Raw genomic sequence first — 26,839 nt, 5'->3', positions numbered from 1 at the left:
CGGACATTCCTACAGGACACGAGGGCAGGAGGGGATGATCAGATCAAAGGTTAGGCAGGCGATAAGATCGGGCACTTCGGCTGGTGTATCACGGTTTTGTTATGCTGGGCAGGGAAAAAGGGGGGTGTACATCCACGAGGCTTGGTCTTAGGACTTGGGACCGGGTCAAAAGGCCAAGTGCAGCTGGGGGGGGGGGCTCGTCAGCTGAGGGGAAGGGTGTTCTTGGGAGGAAATGGGGGGGGGTGGGTCAAGCAGGAGTGTTACTTCTAGAGCAGGGTCACGCAGAGGGAGAGGGTCTTATGGCCGATGCATGAGCAGTGGGCGCAGGGAGGGGTGCCGGGGGTTTAACAAACGGGCAGAGAGGCCATGGAGCCTAAAAATGGCTGTCGTGTATGTGTGTGCATGGGTCTATGCTGGCGGGATAACACAGTCAGTGTTTCGCGATATCCGTTCTGCTTACAACAAGGGGTACAGTGAACACAAATGAACGCCGCTTATGTGCATATACATTGCCATTTTAAACATCCGTACGCCTCGTCCATAAGCAAACCGTGCCGTGCAATGGAGGCGATTTAGGACCGAGCCAGTACAATGCATGCGTCGGACAGCCGAATCGAGCCGAAGTGTCCGGCTCGTAAAGACGTCCGGGAAGCTGCATTTGGGTGTCCGCGTTGGACCCCCGTCACCCGCGGCCTTACGACTCGGACACAGGGGTAGACCCAAGGGTCTCCCCAACACAGGCATGTACGGTGCGGATGGCACTGATGTGTACCCACTGTAGGGGGGTCCTTGTGCAAGACGTACCCATTCAGTCAATGGAAGCCCATGTACACGTTGTACGACCAGCTCCCATTGGCTTCTATGGGAGTCCGACTGAACCGACTCCAGCAGCATGCAGCCGCATCATACTCGCTTGGTCGGAATGCAGGAGTCCGGTACGGTCGGAAAACACTCCAGCTCCAGCTCGGTCGGAGAGCTTTCCGACCCAGATCGGAATCAGCCCCTTAGCGTTTAGTTCATGCGGAGCAACTATGGAATCTAGTGCTTATTAGATAGTACCAAGGCGGCCATCTTAGAACAATCTGTATTACGATTTCCTATGCATTACAATGCTTTATCAAGAGACAACACTCTGAAATAAATACTTTCTCAGTATCAAACACCAGTCCTTAGTCAATAAAATCAAAAATAAAGAAGAGAGAACAAACAAAAAACAAAGGGTGAAAAATCAATGAATAATCAAAAAAGTGAGTGTCCGTAGGTTAAATAATATTAAGAACAAACTTTTTATCATAGGTCTAATGCATTGTTCTCATGAACAGTTGTACAAAAATCACTTAGTCTCCAAAGTAAATGATTGTGTTATAGAGAACAGCTCATTTCTAATCTGGAATTAAGCCCTCGCGGTTTCAATGTGCCTAGACGCTACATCCAAAATGTTCCTCTTTGTAGTAAGTGTTTATTAATATCCAAACCTGGACTCTCTGCTACTTTATCAATGATCTAAAATTTAATCTGTGCAATTGAATGGTGATTTTCAATCCAGTGTGTCGCTAAACAAGAGGTAGTACTCTTATTACGTATTCTGCTTTTGTATTCTGAGATTCGAGTCTTCAGTTTCCTTTCTGTCTTCCCTATATACAACATACCGCAGGGACACTTAATTGCATAAATTACGTTGATGGTATTGCAATCGCCTTTGTGAGATAGTTTGACACTTTCGCCTGTGTGTGGATGAGAAATCATATTTCCAATCATCAAGTTATTGCAATGTGTGCAATTTAAATATTTTCGCATTCCCACATTATCCTTTTTGTTGGGAACTGTTTTCGTGGCAAGAAGCTCCTTAATGTTCCTAGATCTAGTGTAGGCAAATAGAGGTTTAGATGCGAAAATACTTCGAAAATCAGGCTCTTGTTGTAAAAGCTCCCATCTCTTACAAATGATGTTGCGTATTTTTTGAGAATTCATTGTGAATTTAGAGACAAAAATGGCTTAATCTGTGTCTATTTTCAGTTTTTCCTTGAGTAAATCCCACCTTTCTTGTGTTAATGCTTTCGTTGCTTGAACCTCCAACAGTTCACTGGGATAACCACAACTTAAATATTTCATTTTTAAATCCTGAATAGTAGTGTAACATTGCGCGTATTCTGAAACTAAACGTTTTATTGAGCTTAGCTTCTGTCCCAGTCCAAATTAGAAACATGTCGTCTATGTACCTGCAGAAGAAATGCAAGTGTTCCGTCCAGTCCGATTGTTCAAATATATAGTCTTCCTCGAAGTTTGCCATAAACGTATTGGCATACGAGGGGGCTCCTGTGAGCCACATTGAAGTTCTGCTGAGTTGTAAATAAAATTCATTTACCCATACGAAATAGCTGTGGTGGAGACAGAAATGTGTCTGTTCAAGCAAAAATATCTTGTTCGTATCGATAGTGTTGTGTCGAAGTAGGGACCACTCAATGGCCTCAAGACTTTCAGGATGTGAAATAGATGTATATAAAGCAACTATGTCTATCGTGCACAGTATGCACTCATCTGTGGACGATAGAGTCACGTTCTCTAATTTCGTAATGAAGTCTGAAGTGTCCTGTATGTAAGTGTTATAATGTTGTCGGGAGCGCATGATTGACGCTCCACTCCCAGACGCACTAAGTTGATGGATATAAAAATCCATCAATGCAGTGCGTCTGGGAGTGGAGCGTCAATTACGCGCTCCCCACAACATTGTATTCATTACGGTGCATTTAGGGCAAGGCTTTGTTAAAAAATGGACTACACTCAGTGAAAAAATGGTTTGCGTACCACCCCTCATACTGTATGTAAGTGTGCTATGATTGCACAAAAGGTTGCAAAAAAGTATTAATTAATCTGCCGGTAGTTTCGAATAATGACCCACATCCCGACACAATAGTTCGGAATGGTGGGTAAAAAATACATTTTTGTGCACTTTTGGTAACATATAAAATTTAGGTCTGCGTGGAAATTGTGTGACCAAGTACTTGGCCGTGTTTTTATTAATCCATTCGATGTCCAAAGCTTTATCAATGATTTGTTTCAACAAACTAGAAATCTCCATTGTCGGATCCTTGTCGAGGAGCATGTATGTATTAGTATCTCTGACGTGTTCCCCTACATTCCTCTCATAAAAATCGGTATCCATCAGAACAAGTGCCCCACCTTTATTTGCCTTTTGAAAGGTGATTTCTTGCCTTTTTGCCAATTGTGCTAGAATGCTTTTCTCAGCTCGGCTGAAATTATTAGGTAAAGTTTTCTTCATCTTGTAATTCAGTTTCTTAAGATCTTTGTTCACTAATAATTCAAACATATCCAGAGTCTTATGGTACAGATAATACTGCCAGATACAGCTCCTTGTTATTCACCACATATACCAGAAGGTATAGACTATTTAGCTTTCACTGGTCATTGATGTTTGAATTTGCCGATAGCAGATATTTGACATATTTGAATTCTTTCATAGCGTGATTGCGACAGTTCAGATTCTACTTGCTGAATCTATTTAGGAGATTTTCACAGAGTGAGTACAGTCTTTTTTTAAATCAGTTCTTTTCACTCTTGTTGCTTATTCCTATTATTATTTTAATTTTTTTGTGTGTTTTAAGCTGGTTCCACCCTTTATATATTTTTCCACACGGAGGGTATTTTTCTTTAGTCCTTAGCATGTCATTGGTGTTATACATCTTTTCAAACCAGATCACATTCTTCACACAGGGATTGTTCATGACTGTTTTGCATATGTGTACATAGTATAAGTATGCTTTATTAATTTTATGTTTTGCAGTGATTCCCCTGAAGAAGGGACGTACTTGTCCCGAAATGCATTGGGTTTAAGTCATCTGTGATATGTAAAATGTTGTGATGATAAGAGATTATGAAAGAATTGTTTTTTCCATGTGTTATGTATTTATATATATTGACTCAGCAACATATACTTCTATGGCTGATATTGTATGGTTTACAAATTGAATACAATAAGAAAAAACTGTTTTGCATGAATATTGTTGAATTGTCTATGTTAATACTTTGAGAGGTTGTATATTACATAGAGTTGTGCATGCCTGAGTCCAGTAGGCCGGTTGGCTGCTGGCCCTCCTTATTTTTGATTTTGATGTGACATATTGGAACTTCTAAGACTCAAATTCTCTAGTGGGGACTAACCTGGATGCTGCCTCAAGTAAATGGGTAATAACCCCAGGCAGTAGCTAGAAGAGTGTGGTACGGGAGACAATACAGACAGTGCTAGAATACAGAACTTATGAAGAGGGTGTTATTATTTAGTGTGGCCTGTATTCCACTTTGTGTGTGTGTATAAATACTACTTATTATAAAAGTGAGTATTTGGATAGACATTCATTTATTGAGTTCGCTGAACGTACTTGAGTGGTGTTCAAGTGTTTGCACTACACCTACCTCCTCCCCAAGTAGCGTTGGACTGCCCGAGGTTGTGCTACCTCTGAGAGTCAAGTGTGGAAGGGGTACTTGGTGCCGTTGCTCAGAGCCCATAGTATGCTGGGCCCAAGGGATGTACCATGTTACTCCGCATACTTTTACTCCGCATACCGTTACAACGCGACTTTTACAACGCATACCATTACAACGCATAGCGCTTTGGGGTGCTGGATAGTGGTAAGTATAATTTACTATTCTAACGCCAGTCCCCGTGGACCCTAGGGAAGGTGTTGGATAGTAAATTATACTTATTCCCTATCCTAGAGCGCCCCCCCAGCGCAATGCGTTGTAATGGTATGCGGAGTAAAAGTCGCGTTGTAATGGTAGTGCGGAGTAAAAGATGCGTTGTAACGGGTGTATACCGGGCCCAAGGCATCAAGAGCACAAAGGCCTCAATCACCACGGTTGGGCCCAGTAGCTCTTGCTTACCCCTTGGCCCTCTGAATGGGGTTCTGATAGGCCCTGTGTAGAATGAAGATTTAAACAACACACCAATTAAACACAAATGAACATGCTGTTGTTACAGGTGTTAAACAGAGAGATTCCTTAAAAAACGTTGGCCCTCATTCCCGAAAAAGCTGAAAATCTGTAGAGGCTGCATTTCAAACTGGCAATGAATTCAGATGTTTGACTTTTTGTCATTCAAAAAAACATTCAAGATTTTTCCAAGAAATCACAGTCACAGGTCCCCAAGCATAATCCTCCAAAATGTTTGTGAATTCCATTTTCATACATAAGCATATATCCATTCAGTCAAATATGCTCACTACCTTATTAATTTTCTCGAAAAGTAAAAAAAAAATTCCTTTAAAGAACTCCCTTCTACTGCACCCCACAAATTTTGGGGGTGAACCCCTTACATGTCCCAAACTAGAAATGAATAACCTGCCATTGACAGGAGTGGATCTGAAAAGTTGTTTTAGGGTGGAAAGGTGCCAGAGGCAAATCGATGAAAAAACAGAAATGTTTAAATGTATGGGTTGTCACACACTCACAGGTCATCCCTAGTGTGTATTTTCCACCACTATCTGTGGATATGGGCATACAGGGAGTTTGATGTCAACAAAACTATTTATGAGTGCATAACGATACATTAAGAGAATGGCTTTGCACTTGTAAATAAAGCTATTTGTGGGCGTACGTCTCACTTACACATGCAAATAGGTTTGAGATTCGGGTCAACTATGTGGCCGCTCAAAGTTACCAAAGTCACGTAAGTGACAAGACTGTTCACACTGTGATATAAAGAAATGTTGATTCAATTCCAACGTGCTTCCTTCCATTTACAGTTCAGAAAATTCCACCACATTCAAGTGAGGGTAAAGTAGGATTCGGATTGTCTCTTTGGCACCTATTTACAAGAAGATAGCACCACCAGAACGTAACTTTTTACGACGTTCTGGTGGAGCAATGCCCTGCACCCATTTACAAAATGGCATAAAGCCACTTTGCGTGGCATATTGGCGCTTTGAAAATATGGTACCCTTTGACGCAGTGTTCTGCGTAAAAGGGGCATGCAATAGGTGTTGCTTTGGGAATTCCACCACAACACCCATTGCTTTTTGACACTGCCTTAGATTTACAAGTGTCTGTATATCTGAGGCAGCGCCAGAAAACTAACGCCATGAAAAATACAGATGTTAGATTGGCGAATGAGGAGAAATACTTTTAGTGCAAGGGTGCACTTGCAGATATGTCTCTTTGTTTTTCAGTGTACATATCTAGTTAAAAGCAAACTGATATCTAAATCATGAAAGATAGCTCTATGAGGCTACGTGTTTTCCCATACCTGATGAATGAGTAATCGTTGGCAACATGGAACAGAGCTGCAGGATCACAGTATGTTTCATCGTGGGGTACTGGTTCCATCACACCTACAATCTCTCGTCTGTGGGAGAAAAAACAAGGTCACATCCATAACGAAGGCAGTGCAAGTCTTGACTAATCAAGAAAACAAAATAATACTTAATAGAACATTGAAATAGAACATCGAATGCCTCATCTTTTTATCGTTATCTTTTATGGCAGCATATGCCTGCATTGCCATTTCAGCTTCAGATACACAGGTGGTGCATAGGCGGAAGCTAAATGTTTTGGTGAAATGCCCACTTAAGTCTTTTACTTGGATATTTACACCTGTTACTTACTGCTAACAACGGGTCACCAAGCCCAAACAGAGCCTTCACCACCACACCACAATTTAACACACACCTCTCTATGGCACCACACAAAACATACCTTGCACAACAAACTTTCAAAACACAACACTTGTTCACATCTCATTGAACAACTTAATGAAAAGTCACAGTGACCATATGACAAGACCAAAACACTTTGCAAACAATTCACTTCACCATATCTAGTGGATATCTCAGATTTATTTCTGACTGCCAGAGCAGAAGTAGACATCCAAGTAGCACAACAAACTTAGCACCAAGGATAGAGATCCTAAAGAAACAATAATCAGATAGTCATACATAGAAACAAAACTCAGCAAACAGCTATTTTAAGACAGGGAGTCTGCAGAAATAGAGATTCAGGAACTAGAAGACTTAGTAAGGGACGCACTGAGAAAGGAAGAGCTAAGTAGGATGGACCATCACAAGAACACTAAAATCCATTTCGAGGTACTAAACATATACAGAAGATGAATCTACTGCATATTAAAAACAAAGACGGCTTAGAAATTAAGCATTGACTCCACTGATGCAAGCTCAGATACAGATCACACAAGTGTGGATTAACTCAGTCATAAGTAGTGTAGAATAACTACTCTAACACATGCTGACAGTAGCATACTGCTCCATAAAAGTCTGTCTAGATCCCAAAAACAACAACAAAATACTGTCACTCCTGACATATTTTTAGGGAGGGTATAAAACATTAACCTTACCCGATAAGGCGACTCATAATCCCATTTAACCTCTATTACTTAATCCATACCTCTATATACATTATGCCAAATGGGTTTGTCTGATATGTTGATAGAGGCACCTCCCTGTGTGGCAAAATGGTAGAATGCTTTCCCTACCCGTACAACACATAGTTACTCGGAGAATGGCTTCCCATCAGATGCTTCCAATATAAGGTCACCCTTGGACAAACAGATAACTAAGTGATTTGTTAATGTGTGCTATATAAAGTCTCATAACGAGTAACAGCATGACATTGATCTCCAGAATACGATACACAACTCACAGAACTTTACTACCACATATGAACACAGCACTGCAAACATAAAACTGAACATCACAAGCAAAGCCATATTACACCATTTAAAAATGTAATAAGATGGCAACCCACTAAAAAAGTCACATCCCCACATCTCAGCTACCAACCCAATGCCTCTCTAGAGCCCAGCCCTGCTCATTAACCACCCAAATCACTTATTGTGTGCAAAGTAGGATCTTGGAAACCACAAATGGAACACATTGACAGAAGGCATGGGAGCCAGGTACAGGACCAAAAAAAGCACGGGATTGAATGGGACAGACTGAATAAAAATAGCAAAAGGAACAAGGACGTGACTGAGCTAGACAACACAGCTCTCCCCAATATCCAAAGAATAGATCAGATCATGAAACATGCATGGAGGTTACTTTTACATGTGTAGATGTGGATGTGCGCGCTAGTGCAGGTCCACTTGTGTACATGACCAGGTGAATGGTGGACTCTATGGGAATGCACATGTGTGTTCTTGCATGCAGGTAAGGGATGGTTTTATGTGGTTTACTTGGGCACTTCTGGTCTAGGGTAGAAAAAACTCTACATTCATCCCTGTGCACTACAGGATGATGGTTTGAGTTGTGTAAAGCTTCTCAGGGCCCATGGTGGACCTGTGAATCTGCATGTACACAAACGCCTCTCCCCTCTGGTCTACCGTTTGTCTATGTAGGTGGGGTCCTTTGAAAGTATGCGCGGTTCCCCTGCCAGAGTGAGCCCCACCCACTCACCTGGTTGCTAGGATATGGCCTCCTCTCTGGGAGCAACACATATTCCATCTGAGCCAGTTGCAGCCGGTCTCAGAAGGGGCTTTGAAGCTCCATGAACTGGCCGTCAGCCTGTCAGCTTATGAGATGATGTACCTCTTGGATCGGAGGATCACCCGGAGATTTCAAAAGTACAGATAAGCTGAGTGACCAGGACCGTCCATCGGGGGAAGGTAAGTACTGTCCTCTGCCACTAGTACAGTGTTGAAAGTGTCCTCTTAACAACCAAAAAGGACCTACAGAGCAGTGTATTTAAGAGGATAAGGCAGTAGCTTCTTTGTGGGTTGTCACTCTTTCTGATCTGTCGGGGGCCTGAATTAGAATTTGGAAGACAGGTTAGTGTGCCAATTTTTTTTTATAGATTTCCCCTGCTCCGTATTACAAGTGCCGTAGGATATAATGCACGATGGGAGGTGGAGTATCAATGCGATGGCAGTCATGTTTGCGACGGAGTACCATGGTCCCCTAATGGTAAATCAGACCGTAAGTCCAGAAAGACTCTAGAAGTGCTTTTGTGGCTGACCTGCATGGAGATGAAGACCTACCTGCTTGTGTGAGCTGCTGGACTAGGACTACAAGGAGGCGTGACAACCCAGAGCCTGGAGCAAAGCCTAGCTGCCTCTAAGAGCTATGTCAGACAGCCTCAAAAGGACTGTGTGTTCTCCATAGACATGAGTCTGCTCCAGGAAGTAGTCCAGGATGCAAGCTCAATAACATCTGGGAATAATGGAACGCTATAGCCTTCAACCACCACCGGGATGAACTTGCTTTGCCTTTGACACACACTGCCATAGATAGCCTGTATTCACTTTGCTGGTTCCCCCTTGGTCTTAAGGAAACATCAGCTTTACCACCTGTCTCTCGAACCATTCGACTTATCATTCTAGTCCAAAAGTTACAGGAGAAAACATCATTAGAACTATCGTTCTCTTACCAGTGGCAATCCAATTTCCATTTTTGACTTAGAGTCACTGGTGGCCATAGTGAGTCGCCATCAGGTTCTGTGTGACCCCACCACCAGAAATCCTTGACTCCAACCAAGGTGAATTGCTAACTGTGTATTGATTGATTATGAATGTTGATTTTATAGTAATTGTATGTGTTTTATTGCATATCTTTGATGGCCAACGACCGAAATAAAGATTGAATAAAAAAAAAAAAAAAAGAATATGATATACAGGGTTCCAGACTGATATTTACCATGAGGGAGAACAGGGCGAACTGGCACCCTTGCCTGCCTCCATCCTCCCAAAGTAGTCCAATTGTTACAGGAATTTAAACTCAAGTGGGTGGCTTTCAGTGGACTGTACCCCAGTACAGGACACGAATTACTGGAAGCAGGATAGCGCTCACCAGACACCCCTAGGAGCTACAAAGACATTATCTTATGTTGCCATGTCCAACAGTGGGCTCTTCATTCATTGGTTGGTAGGCTCCCTTGCCCCTGATTTTCTGGCATCAAAGCAGGTGCTCTGACTTCTTAAAAGCTGCACTTCCCACATTCCTGAAAGCACAGCAAAGTCTAATGTAAACGACATCACTGCTATTCAAACTCCAGAACTGTTACTTCAGCGTTTTAACCGTATCTTTCTCTCTTTTTAATTAACCCTTAATCCTACTTGAAACTCCCCTGTATTTCACTCTCCAAATATTCAAGAGTCAATCCGAGAATCTATGAGACAACTTGCATAGCTCTACATGGGTCAAAAGGCACAATGTCTACTGATTTTCAGGAGTTTGAGCTTTGGCGCTACAAATCTGTATGGAGTCAGATCTCAGGCCCCTAAGGTGTCAGGCTCACGTTTTATGTATAGGTTGTCATTTTTATTTGTAATTAAATGGTTTTTGCTGGTTAAAGTATAGAGATGACTGGTTATTGCCCATATTAGCTGTTGCTTCCTGACTTACTGTATTGTGAATGTCTAACCCACACCACCTATTTGAGTAATCCTTGGCTGCTCGGCCTTGCCACATACACTGTGAGAGGCAAGTGCTAATGCGAAGTACTAGGTTAAGCATCAGAGTGCATAAGTACTGCAGTCCAAGGACACACATGAAAACACACCTAATTTGTTACATTTGAGGACCTGTATCCTCTGACTGCCCCACGAAAACTAAAAAAGGCCTAAAAACACACATAGAAACAATGCACAAATATACCAACCACACACCTATATGGATGGCTTATAGAAAAACAATTTACAAGAAAGACCCCAGAGGAAAAACCTCCAATCACAGACTTCCTTTGCATTGAAAAGTGCACAGAGCACAAATAATTGCCAAACTTCATTATAGAAAAACTGTGTAGCAAAACATAAAAGGGGTACTTTTTCAGTCAGTTCTTAATGCTTGAAAGTAAACCACATTGTTTGCAGAGATAATGATTGGAGAGGCTCAGTTGCTATCATAAGGACAATATTTTAAAAGTCTTAACCAAGAAGTAAGTTTAAAAATTTGTGTCCCGATACTGAGCCACGCCAACCCCCTATGCAAATGAGAAAAGGATCATTTTCTCTCACCAATTCGACTATATTCGGAGAGAAAGTCATGCTACTGGTTTAGATTAGAATTTATTTATTTTGAATCAAAGCCTTTGGATCACAGAGGCAAAATGGATCCTTTTTTAGGTCGAGCCTAGAGCTAGCACGCATGCGCTGCTTTGCAAGACTTATTGAAGAGGAGTAGGGAATAGAAGCCCCACCTGTTCTCCGCCCATATTTGCCATTGGCTTGTGTCATTGTCTGTCCTAAATTCTGGCTTTTGATTCGTCAATAGGCTTGTTAGTCCTTCCTTAGTACAGCCTCCTCTTCGATTGTCACCTCCCATGGCGACTGACCCCTTTACTTCTGTTGTTCCACGTTACCTGTTATTTAGTCTGGAAGCACTATTTTCTTTAATGAGGTTTTCCTACTGCAGGCACATGCTTTGGTGCCTTCTTTACTCCCCCCTCCGTCCCGTTGTCGTGCCTTCTTTCCCCCTACCCGCCTTCCTTCCCGTTGACCGTGCCCTCTCCCCCCAACCGCCCTCTCTCCCATTGTCCGTGATGCATATCATTTGCAATGCAATAGGTCTCGCATAAATGCGAGACTGATTGCATTGAAAATGCTTATTATTATAGAATGCTTCATAATTGAATGTTGAAGGTAAGCGCATTGCTCGACTGTTGATATTTCTAAGGAAACCTGCCAGGAATTGAGAGTGAATTCCCACAATCAGTCATTCAGGTGATTCCCTGAGTCTGTTAATACCAGCTGACAATCTCACTTTTCACATGCAAGCAAAGACACACTAATTCCCACACATGTAGAGTTTGAGGGAGCAGGATCACTGCCATAAATCAGTGGAGCTCCTACCCAGCCAGAATTGTGGTTTCAAACTCTATTTAGTGCTTCAACTGGCACTGCCATCAGCAACCTTTGATCTGACCGCTCATCCATCACTGGGTGGTCAGGTCATCACGGTAGTTTCGGTACCCTGTTAAGGATGTAGGCTAAGAGCTAGAAGGCTGACGTTCAAAGCTGGGGTACTGGGTTCAGGTCTCAGCAGGGACGCTTAACATCTTGTGAATCTGGGCAAATCACTTAATCTCCCCAGGCCTAACAAAGTGAATGCATCCCACTGTAACACAAGTGGTGCTCATGAAAAGCGCTCTGATGCCTTCGGGTCAAGTTTGCACTACATAAAACGCCTGACCCCCAAAAAAGGTCAGGGCAATCATCATCAGGTTTCCTTGTCCTGGAAAGGCAGGTGAAACACAGTCATATTGGGCAAGAAAACAGCACAATGGCCACCAGAAGCAGGAAGAAAACACTCTGGGGCATATTATCAAGGAACGGTGTTAAAATTATCGTCGCTTTAGCGGCAGGAAACTGCAGCTAAAGCGGAGATAATGGGCTTGATAATATGCCCTTGAGAATTCCCATAGAAGCCCATGTTCTGGTGTTAACATGGGCTTCTATTAGAATTCTTTACGGCATATTATCAAGCCTATTATCGCCGTTTTAGCGGCAGTTTCCTGCCGCTAAAGCGGCGATAATTTTAACGCCGTTCTTTGCTAATATGCCCCTCTATTCTTTGGCGTACTTTCTTTTTCTTTATCAAGAATACATGTGAAAGTTTATTCTTGAAAAGCAAACACTTTGCGGAGCCATCAAACATGGAGCTCACTTGGCAAAGATTCGCAGCCTTCAACAGAACTGCTGCAGCAGCACCATCACAGAAGGTTGCAACCCTGCTGGCTTGTCAGCGATTTCTGAATCCCATGGTTTCCACTGATCTGCCTGCCCGATCAACCACCCACCAGACTCTTCCTCAGGCCCTAAATTTCAAAACCTCTGACAGGTAATGAGAGTAGCCAGTATTCTAATGCCGCTCAGGTGGCATGGGGTAGTATATCAATCTTAAAATCAATACAGGTGACTTATAGAGCGTGACTACTCACCCATAAGGGTCTGAAAGCGCTCAAGGTAACAACATATGTCTAGTTGTCAAAATCTCAACAGGCAAATTCATGTCACGTTTAATTAGTCGGATTGGGAGAAGCCACTCCATCAACTTCAGCTAGCAATCCGTGCCACAGACTGTAATGACTCTTGAGTTTTTTGTAATACGTTTTGTATCATTTAATCAGATGGCTTATCCTTTACAACCCATAATGCAGGAATCGCTAATAGATTTTGCTAGATATGTGCAATGCCCAAGGTTATACTTACCAGCAAGCAAATAAAACCCCAAAAACCTAACAAAAAAACAGAGTAGTAAGCATCACCGTCAACCACGTCAACAAATAATGCGTTTCCCTATTTCGGATACTCACTTCATCTCCCACCACTTTTCCATCCACTGATGTTTTGGGATTTCACCACTAAAAACCTTCCATCTCCATTCCTCCAGCATGAAGGTAAAGGGCATCGTTGCCACAATGGTGAGGGCTTGCCTCAGCAAGAAGTTGATATCTGTCTCTGTCAAAGAAATGCTCATTTTGATCACCATAATCACACATAAGGTTTTAGCATGTCTAAACGTGCACACCTGTACAATAATTACAAGCAATAAAAAATACAGAAGCTGAAATTATACATCATATAGGTATAAGAAAGCAAAGGGTATGGCACAGGCGAGGACCAATATGTGGTCTATTACATTGAAGTTCAGTTCCTATAATCCTCATATCCAGACATTTTCAGACAAATGTAAATCAGGGCATAACTTTCATGCACCCCCTCCCCCCTTTTCCTGTATTAACTTACAGGGAGCACAGGGTGAGCTCAAAAGGCTTAACTCCGTTAGAAGTGCTGAGAAAGCAGATATTCATAAGAACAAATGCAGTCAAGTTAAATTATAAAATACTTACTGTATCCGGCAAAGCGATTTATAAAAATAGCACTTTTATCATCAAATTTACACTAAAGGTGTAATGTGAGAACAGAGGACAACAATTTACCCTCTGACATGAAAATGTATGGAGTCTTTTGTACTCTATTCATTATAATGGTTTTTTTACAGTCTTATTTTACAAAATGAAAGTATAAATATGTAAATATTACTAAAACTGAATTCATAGGTTAGGGATATAAACAAACATTGCAATATTAAAACAACACAAGCAAACAAAGCATGAAAATATATAAAACTATCTAAAAGTCCCTGCCAGGCAAGTGGAGCTTCTGGGTACAAGTCATTTTTGCTATGCAGACACAACATCCACCTGTGTACAAGAGCTTGAAACGTCTTGGTAGACCTACACCCGCGTACTAGAGGGTAAAGAACTCTGTAAGGTTACATATCCTTCAGATCCCAAGTAACAGCTGATTGTAATGAAGCTTTGAAGCTGCCTCCCTACATTTAGCAAGGAACAACCAAGGGCCTTGACTCTACTCAGAAAGGCTGAGTCAATGTAGAACAAACCAAAACAAGTGCCAGTACTGAGCAATATTTACCAATCACTATATCTCTGGTACCAATACAAAACTGTCACAGGTTCCATGCATGATCAATTTCAAAAAACATTTTTATTTTAAATCTTTAGTCTATTTTTCAATAAATACATACAAATACAAATGAATAAGTGATGAAAACAATACAAACAATGCAACACACCATTCCTTCCCAATTACACTACTTATCAAAAGACACCACAACCACTCAATACACTCTAACATCCATTCAACTTTCACTCCTGACACATAACCAACTCCACACAATCATCAAGTTCACCTACGGGCTGAGCCAAATAAATTCACAGTTTTTTGGAAAGACTAAACCCAGAAGAAAACAATGCGCACTCAGCCAAACAATAAAAAGGCTTTGGATCAAGAAATGCACAAAAACACAATCAACAGAGTTAGCAAAGAATAACGTGCATAACAAACAACAACTAAATTCAAATATGTTTGTTTGACTCAAAAATGCGCAAGGTCGACGCGTTTCGAACCCTGTAACTAGCAGGGTTCTCCTCAGGACCATCAAAATCTTATTAGTAAGTAAAGACGGTTCGAATTTTTCAGTGTGTATTATGGTGTCCTTGTTGGAACTGGGGTCACCAGCTCCCCGAGGGTAGCATGGCACGAGCGGGTAGGCATCCGAAAGCTTATGTGTAAAGCGACTATACAGCACACGCAACCACTGAGAGAGAAAACTGGGCACGCAATGAGTGATGCCACTCCAGTGAGTATGTATAAAAATTAAATAACTTTTATATATTGAGCAGAGTCAGGGTAATCAAGAATTCACAGTATTATTACCTTATTAGCTTTCCTTTCAAATACATGTATTTCAACACTTGGCAATAAATACTAGGTGAATAAATATTAAATATAAGATAAATACTGAATATTAGATAATATCAAGTGTAGATAACCACAGGCCTGACCGTCCTTGCTTCTTGTCAGCACCTGTAAGGAATACATCACAAAAGGCAACTAAATGACATTACATCATGTTAGATCTGTAGGAATATTACCCACTTCTCACCAAGCAAGGGTGAACATTTCCTTAAACCATTTCAGGAAAAATAACCAGGCACTTAGCCAAGAGTAAGCGGCTCATTTGACAAGAACCAACATTTCAGTGTTCCAATCAGGATAGAAATAACGTTCCGCTATACAGCAGTAAACATGTGAATAGGTAACTGTAGGCTTCCAGTAAATGCAGCACTAAGTGGGAGAAAACATTTCATTAAGAATAAACATCCCCTTGTGCAGGTATAACCCACTCCTTAATCAGGAATAACCATTTTAGGAATCACTCCTAGTATGAATAAGCGTTTCCTAGATTAGGGCTACACATTTCATAAGCTACAATACATTTCTGTAGGCCAGAAAGAACATTCTCATTGAGCAGATGTAGAACTTCCTATGAAGCCAGTGTAAAACATTTCATTAGGCCAGAATTACCTATCTCATCAAGTAAGAACAAACATTTCCTTCAATCAGGGTAGCCTTTCTCTGAGCAGAAGTAAACATTTAATAATAGATCAACCATTTCATGACTCAGACCTGCACATTTAATTGGGCCTATGCAGAGCATTCACTCAAATAAGGCAGGAATAAATAGGCCTATTGTAATATGTGCATTTCCTTAAGGCAATTCCAAAGTTACTACAGCCTTAACTCCTTATGCATTTCATTAGGAGCACAAACACTGCATTTCTCAGCAATAACATTTCCAAAAACGCAGGAATAAACAGTGCCTCGAATGAGGGTAAACCATTCAATTGGCAGAAGCAACCATTTCCTTAATCAGGAATAAACAGGTCATTAGAACCCAGGCCCCATTAGCAATTTTGCGCAGCAAGCTCCTCGAATCGGCAGGGCCTGTAATAAGGTTTTCCTAGCTCCTGCAGCTTAAAGATAACACCCCCTTATGTAGGACTAAACATTTAATTTACCCAGAATAACATTCTCCTCAAGCAGGGATCAACCTTCCATTAATTATATCTAAACCCTGTGCCTAAGAACCAGTTAGACAATGGCAGATAAGCAGGAATTCTCAGGTTGGAACAAAACCTTTCATTAGACAGACACAATTAACCAATTCCTTGCTCTGCAGTTCTTGACGCAGGGATAAAACATTTCAGTATTCAAGAGTATCCCTGTTGGTAGGTAGAAGTTAGAACACTGGGGCAGGAGTATAAAACATTCCATTAGGTAAGTACCCCATAAAAAGGCTCAACATTTCATGAGAGAATAAACGCTGCATTACTCAGCCATAAACATGCATAGGGCTACACTAACTGGCATGCAACTGTACCCCAGGCAGGGGTTAACTTTTATTAGCTAAGGCCCCCACGGTGTCTTTTGGGGGGGCCCTGGCCCAGTTCCAGTACTTGAAGGGGACAATGGGGCTATTCCCCAGTTCAGGGAGCCTTCTGACACAGCGCCAGGCAGCAAATTCAGGTCCTGGGCACACAGCACCTCGCTGATGCAGCGCTTGAAGTTAATGACTGATGCTGGATGTACAGCGCTTCACAGTACCTCAAGGGTCCCCAGGCAGCAGCCGAGCTCTCAGGTTCACAACGCTTCGCAGTAACAGCGCTGGTAATGGCATTCTGGTGTCAGTTGTAGGGGCATCACAGCGCTCTTCAAAGGGGCCTAGCACCAGGGGTTTCACGGCGCTGGGCTCAGTCAGCAGGTCACGAATGGCAGTGCTTCTCTGGGGGCGACAGCGCTTGAAGGAACAACAGCCGTCTCAGGCAGAGTCAGCGCTCATCAGGGCAAAAGCGCTTCAGGCAGGAATAGCGCCCAGGAGCTTCGTGGCTCTTTAAGAGTATAGCGCTTCAGGGCCCAACAGTCTGCAGGACATAAGCGCTTCTCAAGGAGGCACAGCTCTTCAACAGGTGATCGGAGGGATAGCTCCTGAGACACAGCGCTCTGTCCAGTTTAGCACGCTGAAGTAAATTAGTCAGTTCAGATGATGCAGGTTAGCAATTGAGACAGATATAGCGCCTCAGGGTTCTAGCGCTTCTGCAGGCAGTTACAGTGCTTGAGCCTCAGGCAATTCAGTCAGGCTAGCAGTTCAGGAGGCTAGCGCTACGCAGAGATAGCGCTTAGCATTCACTTCAGTGGGGCACTTTCCTCAGGACAGGTAGTGCAGGGTGCTTGCGCCAGGGAATAAGAGCGCTTAGCCAGCAGACAGTTTATATTAGTTGGAATCAGATCAGCAGGTTCCACAGGACAGTTCACACAACAGTGGCAATCCAGAAAAAGGGATCCCAGGTGGCGTCAGGGAGCGCAGGGAGTGTTACAGCGCCAATACCTGGTTGATTTCTCAAAAGTCCTGTGGTGATTTGGTTTCTTCTTGGTGCTTTATATTTCTTGCGCCCTTGTAAATTGCAGTCTCTGGGTTCCTTGAAGGTGGGGGGGATGTTGAAGTTGATGGTTGATATCAAGTCTCCTCAGATAGTTCTCTTCAAGCAGACCTGGGGTTCCCCTTCCGCCGGGCCAGGTCAGGGGGGCAAATTCAGGATCCCTCAACACTTGATAGGCAGCACCTAGGCTCTGTCTCTACCAGTGTCATAGGTCCCTGTCTAGGCCCCACTGCCTAAAGCTCCTGCGTAGGTTCTCCCCAGGTCTGTGCTCCCTCAGTCTGACAGGAAAGTTTCCCTCCCTTTCCTTTTTTAGTCCCAGTTGACAGTTGGCAGTGGCAGTTGGTGCCACCTCACCTGTTCCAGAAGGTTCCAGGAGGTTCTAGGAGGTTCCACCATTATGGCTATGGACAGGCTGGCAGGCTAGTATGGATACATTGTTTGAGGGTTCTAGCCAGCTCCTGACTACTAGAATGCGCCCACAAAGACCACGCTGCAGTAGCAGGGGTCAGTGGCGGCCATGTTAGGGGAAGTAAGCACCTGCACCTTAACATTAGTTTGACATACACAGGGCTTTCTTCACTACACAAGGCCTATACCCTTTTGTTACAATAGGGGGCACCCTAAATTAAAGAAATAAAAAGCAAAAAATTCTGGGGAAAGGGCCAAGTCCTACAGTCCTCCATTAATTTCTTGATCCAAATTGGTGGCAAAGCCTTTTTGTTGTTTGGCATTGTTCCCTTCTGGGTTTAGCCTTTACAAAAAACCGTGAATCTATTTGGCTCAGCCCGTAGGTGAACTTGATGATTGTATGGAGTTGGTTATTGATTGTGTCCAGCAAGTAGGTGAACTCACCCTTTTTCTGCAGAATGGGGTGGGGTGCATTCCACTCATCCCAGAGGGCCCTGGGAGCCACAAGCTTCAACACCAACACCAATTGTCCTGGATGGTACTCAGGCATAGTAACATTTTGGTCATACCAAAGCTTAATACGCTCTTGGCTGGCCTCCAGGTTGCAGCTTGCTCTCTTTATGCACTCAGCCATGCAGGACCGCAGGCCTAGTTCATAATCCAGCACATCTTCTTTAGAATATTTGGGAGGCTTCTACCAAGCTCCTTTAACCTTTCAGGATGCCCAAACAGTAACTCAAAGTGGTTAAAGCATTTCTGTGGCACCTCTTGGTAAGCAAACAGCAGGCATGGGAGGAGAACATTTGATCTCCTCCTGAGCTTGTCACATAAACCCATGATCATGCCTTTCAGGGACTTATTGAATCTTCCCACTAGACCATTGGTCTAGGGATGATATGGGTTGGTGAACTTGTAGGAAACACCACATTCATCCCACATTGCCTGCAGGTAGGCAGGCATACAATTATCCTCCTATCTGAGATGACCTCTTGGGGAAGCCCACTCTGGAGAAGATGCTAAGTAGGGCTCTGGCCACTGTGACAGCCATGACCAGAGATCTACTTAGCTGTGACCAGAGCCCGAAACAGAGGGGCACTGCTTTGTATCTGGTGGCATGGTCCACTATCACCAAAATATATCCGTTCCTAGAGGCAATTGGTTGGTTTAGGGGACCAACAATGTCAATCCCCACCCTCTCAAATAGAATCCCAACCACTGGTAGTGGTATTAAGGGAGCCTTTTGCTTGGCCCCTGACTTGCCACCGGCATGACTGGTGACAAAGGAGGTGCACAACTCCTTAACTTGTCAGACATAAAAGGCCAAAAGAAATGGTTGTCCAGCCTGTTCCAGATTTTGGTCTGTTCCAAATGTCCAGCTAAGGGGATGTAATGAGTCAATGTGAGGGTGAAATCTCTGTACTAATTTCTAATTTAAAACATTTGTAAAGCGCGGCGTACACCTGTCGGTTTCTTGGCGCTGAAGGAGGGTATTAACTACTGAGACAAAATGGGAACCGGTAGTAGAGCCGGGAAGTAGAAAGGGTTACACAGGGAAAGCCTGTTTAAAAAGAAACGTTTTAAGTTCCTTGCGAAAGGATACATAATGGGTAGAGGCACGAAGGTGGTCCGGGAGGGAGTTCCAAAAAGTGGGGGCTAAGGTGGAAAAATTGGACCCACCCCACTTTTTACGCCTGAAGCGTGGAATTTGAAGAAGGGACTTGGTAGAGGATCAAAGATCTCTTGGGGGAGCGTAATGTTTTATAAGTGAAGAAATGAAGGCAGGGGCGGTGCCTTGACGGGCCTCGAAAACCATACATGCGGTTTTGAACAGGGAACGTTCCTTAACAGGTAGCCAATGAAGCTCCCTGAGGAGGGGTGTGGAATGGTGGAAGCGTGGAAGACCAAAAACCAGCCGGGCAGCTTGGTTTTGAACCAACTGTAGCCTCCTTAGGCTATATGCTGGTATGCCATTATAGACGGCGTTGGCATAGTCCAGCCGTGATATCACAAGCGCGGCCATGATCATTTTGAGTGCCTGGGGAGTGAAGAAACGGGAGACAGTGCGAATAGTGCGGAGGGTAAGGAAGCAAGAAGAAACTACAGAACTGATTTGAGAGTGAAGGGTGAGCTGATTATTCATTTTAACCCCCAGTGTTTTCACCGTGGTTGAAGGAGTGGGGGCGGGACCAAGGGTTTGGGGCCAGAAGAGGGAGTTCCAGGGACTGGAAGAACCACCGGTAAGAACCAACTCGGTCTTGTCCGGGTTCAGCTTAAGGTGGTTGTGGTTCATCCAGTCCCTGATGAATATCATAGTGTGCTGAAAGCTGGAGACAGAGTGAAGGGAAGAAGATAGATCAAAGATGAGCTGGAGGTCATCCGCGTAATTATACACGGTGACCTCCAGCTGCTGAAGAGCGAAGATAAGAGGAAAGATATAAAGATTGAATAGTAGGGGAGACAAGGAGGAACCCTGGGGGACACCACACGTGACGGGGAGTGGGGTGGTTGTGAAGTCTCCTAGCCGGACCGCCTGGGTGCGGTCCCTCAGGAAGGAGGAAAGCCATACCAGGGCGGATCCCTCGATTCCAGCCGCCTTGACACGGGACAGTAGGATGGTATGGTCAACCGTGTCAAAAGCGGCGGAAAGGTCGAGGAGAACCAGCGCCTGGTGTTTGTTGTCATCCATACCCTTCCTGAGGTTGTCCAGGACTGATACCACGACTGATTCTGTCGAGGCGGGAAGCCAGCCCCCCATTTGCCTCAACGTAGGTGCTGAGAGTTGCGGTGACATGGCGCTCCAGCACCTTGCCCAGGAAGGGCAGCAGGGAAATGGGGCGGTAGTTGGCTGAGATGGATGGGTCAGCGCCAGGCTTCTTTAGAATGGGCACTATGGCGGCTGATTTGAGCGTAGGGGTCACTACTCCCTGCGCTAGGGAGCTATTAAGGAAGGCAATCGGGGGTTCAGGACAAGAGGAATAAATTTGTTGGAGGATTCGTGCCGGACAGGTATCTGCCGGAGACCCTGATTTCACTCTGGGGAGAATCTCCAAAAATGCCTCTTCAGTGAAGGGAGGGATAAAGGTAAGGAGGTTTCGAATGGTCGGAGGAGAAGGGTCAATAAAGGCAGGCGAGGGAGGGGGGATGTTGGTCTTAATAGTGGTGATCTTGTCGAGGAAGTAAGTGTTTAGTTGGTTGCAGAGGGACTGAGATGGGGGGATCTGAGGTGAGGCTCTATCAGAGTAAGCCAAGTCCTGCACTATGCCGAAGATCTCCCTAGGTTTATTATCGGCAGATATTATTTTTGTGAGAAGTAAGAGGATTTGGCGGCGAGGATTGCGGTCTTGTAGTCGGTGAGTGATGACAGATAGAGAGTTTTTAGTAAAGGGCAGTAATTTTTCCTCCAGCGCCTTTCAGCTTGTCGGGTAGCCACTTTTAGTTCTTTTAGGTGGTCATTAAACCACCTATTGGATTCCTTGGGACGCCGAACGGAAATGCGACGCAGGGGAGCCACTGAGTCGCACCCGCTAGCCAGCCAGGTGTTAATCATGTTGGCTTGGGAGTCGGATGAAAGACCGGGAAGGGACGGAGAGGAGTTCCGTAGGTGAGACATCAGGGTAGGAAAGTCGACTCTGTTCCAATTCCGCGCCCAGGTATTTTTGGCGCGGGGGGCTTTGGGTACCTGGTAGAGAGAAATGGAAAAAGAAATAAGGGCGTGATCAGACCAAGGGCAGGGGGAAACCGATACCGGGGAAACTGAAAGATTAAGGGACCAGACCTGGTCAAGTATATGACCCCGGGAGTGAGTGGGGACAGAGATGTGTGACTCAAAATTTAAAGATGTGAGAGACTCAGTAAATTCTTTAGAGGCTGTACACTCAGATGGGTCTGAGGGCCAGTAATTGAAATCCCCGAGTACCAGGACCGATGCGTAGTTGACCACCATGTTGGCCAGAAGATCTTGAAAAGCCGGCAAGAACAGAGGCAAGGACTGGGGAGGACGGTACATTAGGAGACAGGTAATGGGGGGGGAAAAGGCGAGGGAACGAACTATAAGGAATTCGGTGGAAGGGATGGGGGGTGAGGGAATGGTTTGAAACTTTAGTTCCGACCGAGCTATCATCGCCACTCCACCACCAACCCTACCCGCCGAACGATCGGCACGTAAAGCCACGTAGGAAGGGGGGAGGATAGCCAGGAGGGCGGGAAGGGAAGAGTCGCAGAACCAGGTTTCGGTCAGGAGCAGTAAGTCAGGCTTCTCAGAATCGAGCAAGACAAAGAGCTCATGATGGTGCTTGACCGCTGACCTGGTGTTCAGTAAGAGAATAGATAGCGAAGGGATGGGAGGGATAGGGTCGGGTAGGAAAGGGCGTTGAGGGGGAAGAGAGGACGGGAGGAACGGCAAGGTAGGGGCAGAAGAGGGTTCGAGCCCTAATGAAAGGATGTGACTCCGGACGAGGTTCGAGAGAGGCCAGTGGCCTTGGAGGGTAGTAAGTTCTTCCGAGGAGTAAGAAATAAAATTGGCATGGAGTCGTGCCCCTAGCCCCGTCCGGCCGCGGACGGGCGCAGACGGGCTTGCTCTAGGCGCGCCTTCGGCGCGCAAACGGCGCTCGTCCGCTGTGCGTTCTATAGATGTGTACTTCTAGGTGACCATCACTCTCCTGGTTGCCCATTGTTTGGGGTCCCTGGCATCAGTCTAGATGGCTACATATTCGTAAAAGACTCTGTGGAAACCACTGACATCACTCCTCTACTGCCTGGAAGCAGTCTGCCTCAGGCCCTCAAGAGTGGGACAATTCATTTGTCCCTGTCACAGCTCCTCTCTAGAGGGTCCACATGCTTCTTGTAACTCTGCCAAGTTGGATAGAACTTGCAGGAGTGGAGTCCCTCCTTCTTCGGCAAAATTCTCCCCCTAAGGGTTGCATTTCTCCTGGACCTTGACCCTGCTTGCAGGTTAGGCCGTTCCCCACGCCACACAGCTCCGCCTCTGTGTCCCTGCCTTGAGTCCGCTACTGCCGCTTCGTGAGTCCGCCGCTCCCCCCTACTCGGTGTGTTTTTCTCGCCTCTTATCGGATTAATTGTGTTGCCCTGTGTTAACTCTTTTTTTCACTCTTTTGGTTACCCCCGTTCCCTCTTTGCCTTCTGTATCCCCGTTGTCTTCCTGCCGCTTGCTCCCTCTGGCCCGCCCCCTCACTCACCCATTCGCCACCCCACCTCCAAGCTGCTCCTCCCTCCCACCACCCCTTATATGGCGGCCGCTGTACGGCCGCTGGCGCGCCGAAGGCATGCCTAAGGCAAGCCCATCTGCGCCCGTCCGCGCCTGGACTGCGCCCGGCGCCAAAACCCCTGGCCCACGTGACCACCACGGCGCCCATCTCTGCTACCACTCCAGCAGCCTCCACGCACTCAACGCCGGACAAGCCCGTACCTGCTGCTGGGCCGCCCCGAAGTGCACCCAAGCACCCTTCTCCTGACGGAACTGCAGCTACACCAGCATCCGGCCCACCAAACCACCGACCAGGAAAGAACCCAACTACCTTAGCTGCATCCTTCTCAACACCCACTCCGCCCGCAAACACACCTTTGAACTCTGGGACCTACTCGCCTCAATCTCCCAGGACGTCGCATTCCTGACGGAGACCTGGCTGAACCTCTCCTCGGCACCCGACATCACCATAGCCATCCCGGAATGCTACAAGATCACCCGCAGGGACCGCACCAACAGAGTAGGAGGCAGAATCGCTATCGTCCACAGGAACACCCTCAGAGTCTCGACCAACACCGACGACACCCTCAGCACCACCAAACACCTTCACTTCCAGATCCACACCGATCCCAACACCACCATAAGAGGAACCCTCATCTACAGACCCCCGGATCCTGACCACAGTTCAGTGACTCCATCGCCGACCTCGTCAGCACACACGCTCTTGCCTCCACGGACTACATACTCCTCGGTGACCTGAACTTCCACCACGAGAACAACAACCACACCAACTCCACCGCCCTGATCGACAACCTAGCCAACCTCAGACTCAGACAACTTGTCACAACACCCACCCACTCTGTCGGCCATACGCTCGACCCCATCTTCTCCGCAAGCCCCCACATCTCCTTCAACGACACCACCGAACTCCACTGGACCGACCACTGCTGCATCCACTTCATCTTCCGGAAACCCACCACGCACCACCGCACCCAACAGATGCCTCGCCGCTGCTGGAGCAAAGTCACTGAAGACCAGCTAAACACCACCCTCGCCCAGAGTCCACCCGCCGTCCCCACCGACCCAAACTCCGCCGCCCCCAACCTCAGACAATGGATCGACAACTGTGCCAACACCCTCGCACCGTTCAAGAAATCCTCCAACAGTCACACCAGCAAGAAAGCCAGCTGGTTCACTGAAGGCCTCCAAGCAAACCTGCAGAAAGCTGGAGAAGAACAGGCTCCGTGAATGAACACCGGACAGCTATGCAGCCCACAAGAACGCCACCCGCAGACACCATCGCCTCATCAGATCCGCCAATAGGGCCTCCTTCAAAGACCGCCTAGACAACAACGCACATAACAGCAATGAGCTCTTCAAAATTGTGAAGGAACTCTCCAACCCCAGCTCCAACACCAACGACATCCCACCCTCGCAAGACCTGTGGGACTCGCTTGCCACCTTATTCCATTGCAAGATCGCAGACTTTCACGACAGCTTCAATGCCACAACCACCCGACAACCACCGAGACCTCCACCCCCACGACCACCATCCGCACCAACCGCCTGCTCTCCTGGACCAACATCAACAACCATGACACCATCAAGATCCTGAACACCATCCACACCGGATCCCCGTCAGAACCCTGCCCACACTACATCTTGGACAAAGCCAGCACCACCCTCGCACCCCACCTCCGGAAAGCCAGCAACATCTCCTTCGAAACAGCAACCTTCCCGGAGAGCTGGAAGTACGCCGAGAGCGACGTCTTACTCAAGAAACCCAAAGCTGCCCCCAAGGACCTCAAGAACTTCCGGCCTATCTCCCTGCTCCCGTTCCTGGCGAATGTCATCGAAAAGACAGTCAACAAACAACTGACCCGCTACCTCGAGGAGAACAGCATCCTAGACCCGTTCCAGTCCAGTTTCCGCAGCAACCACAGCACCGAAACTGCTCTCATCGCCGCCACCAATGACATCAGAACCCTTCTAGACAACAGAGAAACCGCGGCCTTCATCCTCCTAGACATGTCAGCCACCTTCGACACGGTCTGCCACCGCACACTATGTAAACGCCGCCACGATGCCGGGATCCAAGAGAAGGCCCTGGACTGGACAACCTCCTTCCTCTCCGGCAGAACACAGAGCATCCACCTCTCCCCTTCCGCTCCGAAGCCACCGAGATCATCTGTGGCGTACCCCAGGGCTCATTCCTCAGCTCTACATGGCACCGCTCGCCCACGTCGCCCGACTGCACTACCTCAACATTATCTCCTACGGCGATGACACCCAGCTGATCCTCTCCCCCACCAAGGACCCCCACACCTCCAAAACCAACCTCCACGAAGGAATGGAGGCTGTCGCCGAGCGGATGAGGAATAGCCGTCTGAAGCTGAACTCGGACAAGACGGAGGTCCGCATCCTCGGATCCACCCCTTCGGCCTGGGACTACTCCTGGTGGCCGACCGCTCTGGGAACAGCTCCAACACCCACTGAACACGCACGCAACCTAGGGGTCATCCTCGACACCACCTTCTCCATGACTAAACAGGTCTACACCGTCTCTTCCTCCGGCTTCAACACCCTCCGCATGTTCCGCAAGAACTACAAGTGGATGCCCTCTGAAATGAGAAGAACAGTCACCCAGGCCCTTGTCAGCAGCAGGTTGGATTATAGAAATGCCCTCTACGCAGGAGCTTCGGCCAAACTCCTGAAATGGCTTCAACGCATCCAGAACCCCTCTGAACGCCTGATCCTCAACATCCCTCGTCGCAGCCACATTACACCCCACCTGAGAGAGCTGCACTGGCTCCTCTTCAACAAGAGGATAACCTTCAAGCTTCTCACCCACGCACACAAGGCACTCCACAACACCGGACCAGAATACCTCAACAGACGACTCAGCTTTTACGCCGTCAGCTCCGCTCCGCTGCCCTTGCCCTCGCCACAGTCCCCCACCTCCGAAGAGCGACCTCCGGCGGCAGATCGTTATCCCACCTTGCCGCCAAGACCTGGAACACCCTCCCCATCCACCTACGGCAGACCCAAGACCTGCTGACCTTCAGAAGACTCCTTAAGACCTGGCTCTTCGAGCAGTAGCGGCATTCCCCTCCCCCAGAGCTTTGAGATCTGCAGGGGTAAGTAGTGTGCTTAATAAATGCAATGATTGATTGATTGATTGATTGACCTCTTAAGCTGCTTGGGCTGGCTCCCCAGATGTTTTGCCCCTTCACTTGCTATTGGAGGCTTAACTATAGTTCCAGGGTCCCAGTGTCCATTACTTTTATGTGCCGCCTGTGACCTTGTCATAGCACCAACCCACCCAGGGAGGTCCAGCATTTGTGCATGAATTTGCCTTTACACCCCTGACTACTCAGAAGCTTCAAGATCATTTCCCATTAGACACTACACTGGGAGGGCAAGAGAGACAACTACATTTTTTAGGGCCAGTCACTCCTCCCC

The 26,839-nt window shown here is 46.1% G+C and overlaps 1 protein-coding gene across 1 annotated transcript in view; it reads right to left on the bottom strand.

Moving 5' to 3' along the window:
* ACE2 (angiotensin converting enzyme 2) overlaps positions 1-26,839 on the bottom strand; it is a 637,108-nt gene that overhangs the window by 212,412 nt on the left and 397,857 nt on the right. The window contains exons 10-11 of the mRNA XM_078657651.1: positions 13,276-13,420; positions 6,260-6,358 (exon numbers count right to left, since the gene is read on the bottom strand). Coding sequence (XP_078513777.1) covers positions 6,260-6,358; positions 13,276-13,420 — 244 coding nt within the window. The remainder of the gene's footprint in view (positions 1-6,259; positions 6,359-13,275; positions 13,421-26,839) is intronic.

Source organism: Lissotriton helveticus, chromosome 8, assembly GCF_964261635.1.
Source record: "Lissotriton helveticus chromosome 8, aLisHel1.1, whole genome shotgun sequence".
Lineage (NCBI taxonomy): Eukaryota > Metazoa > Chordata > Amphibia > Caudata > Salamandridae > Lissotriton > Lissotriton helveticus.
Note: the sequence above shows the minus strand (reverse complement) of the source record. Positions and strands in the feature narration are given on the sequence as shown.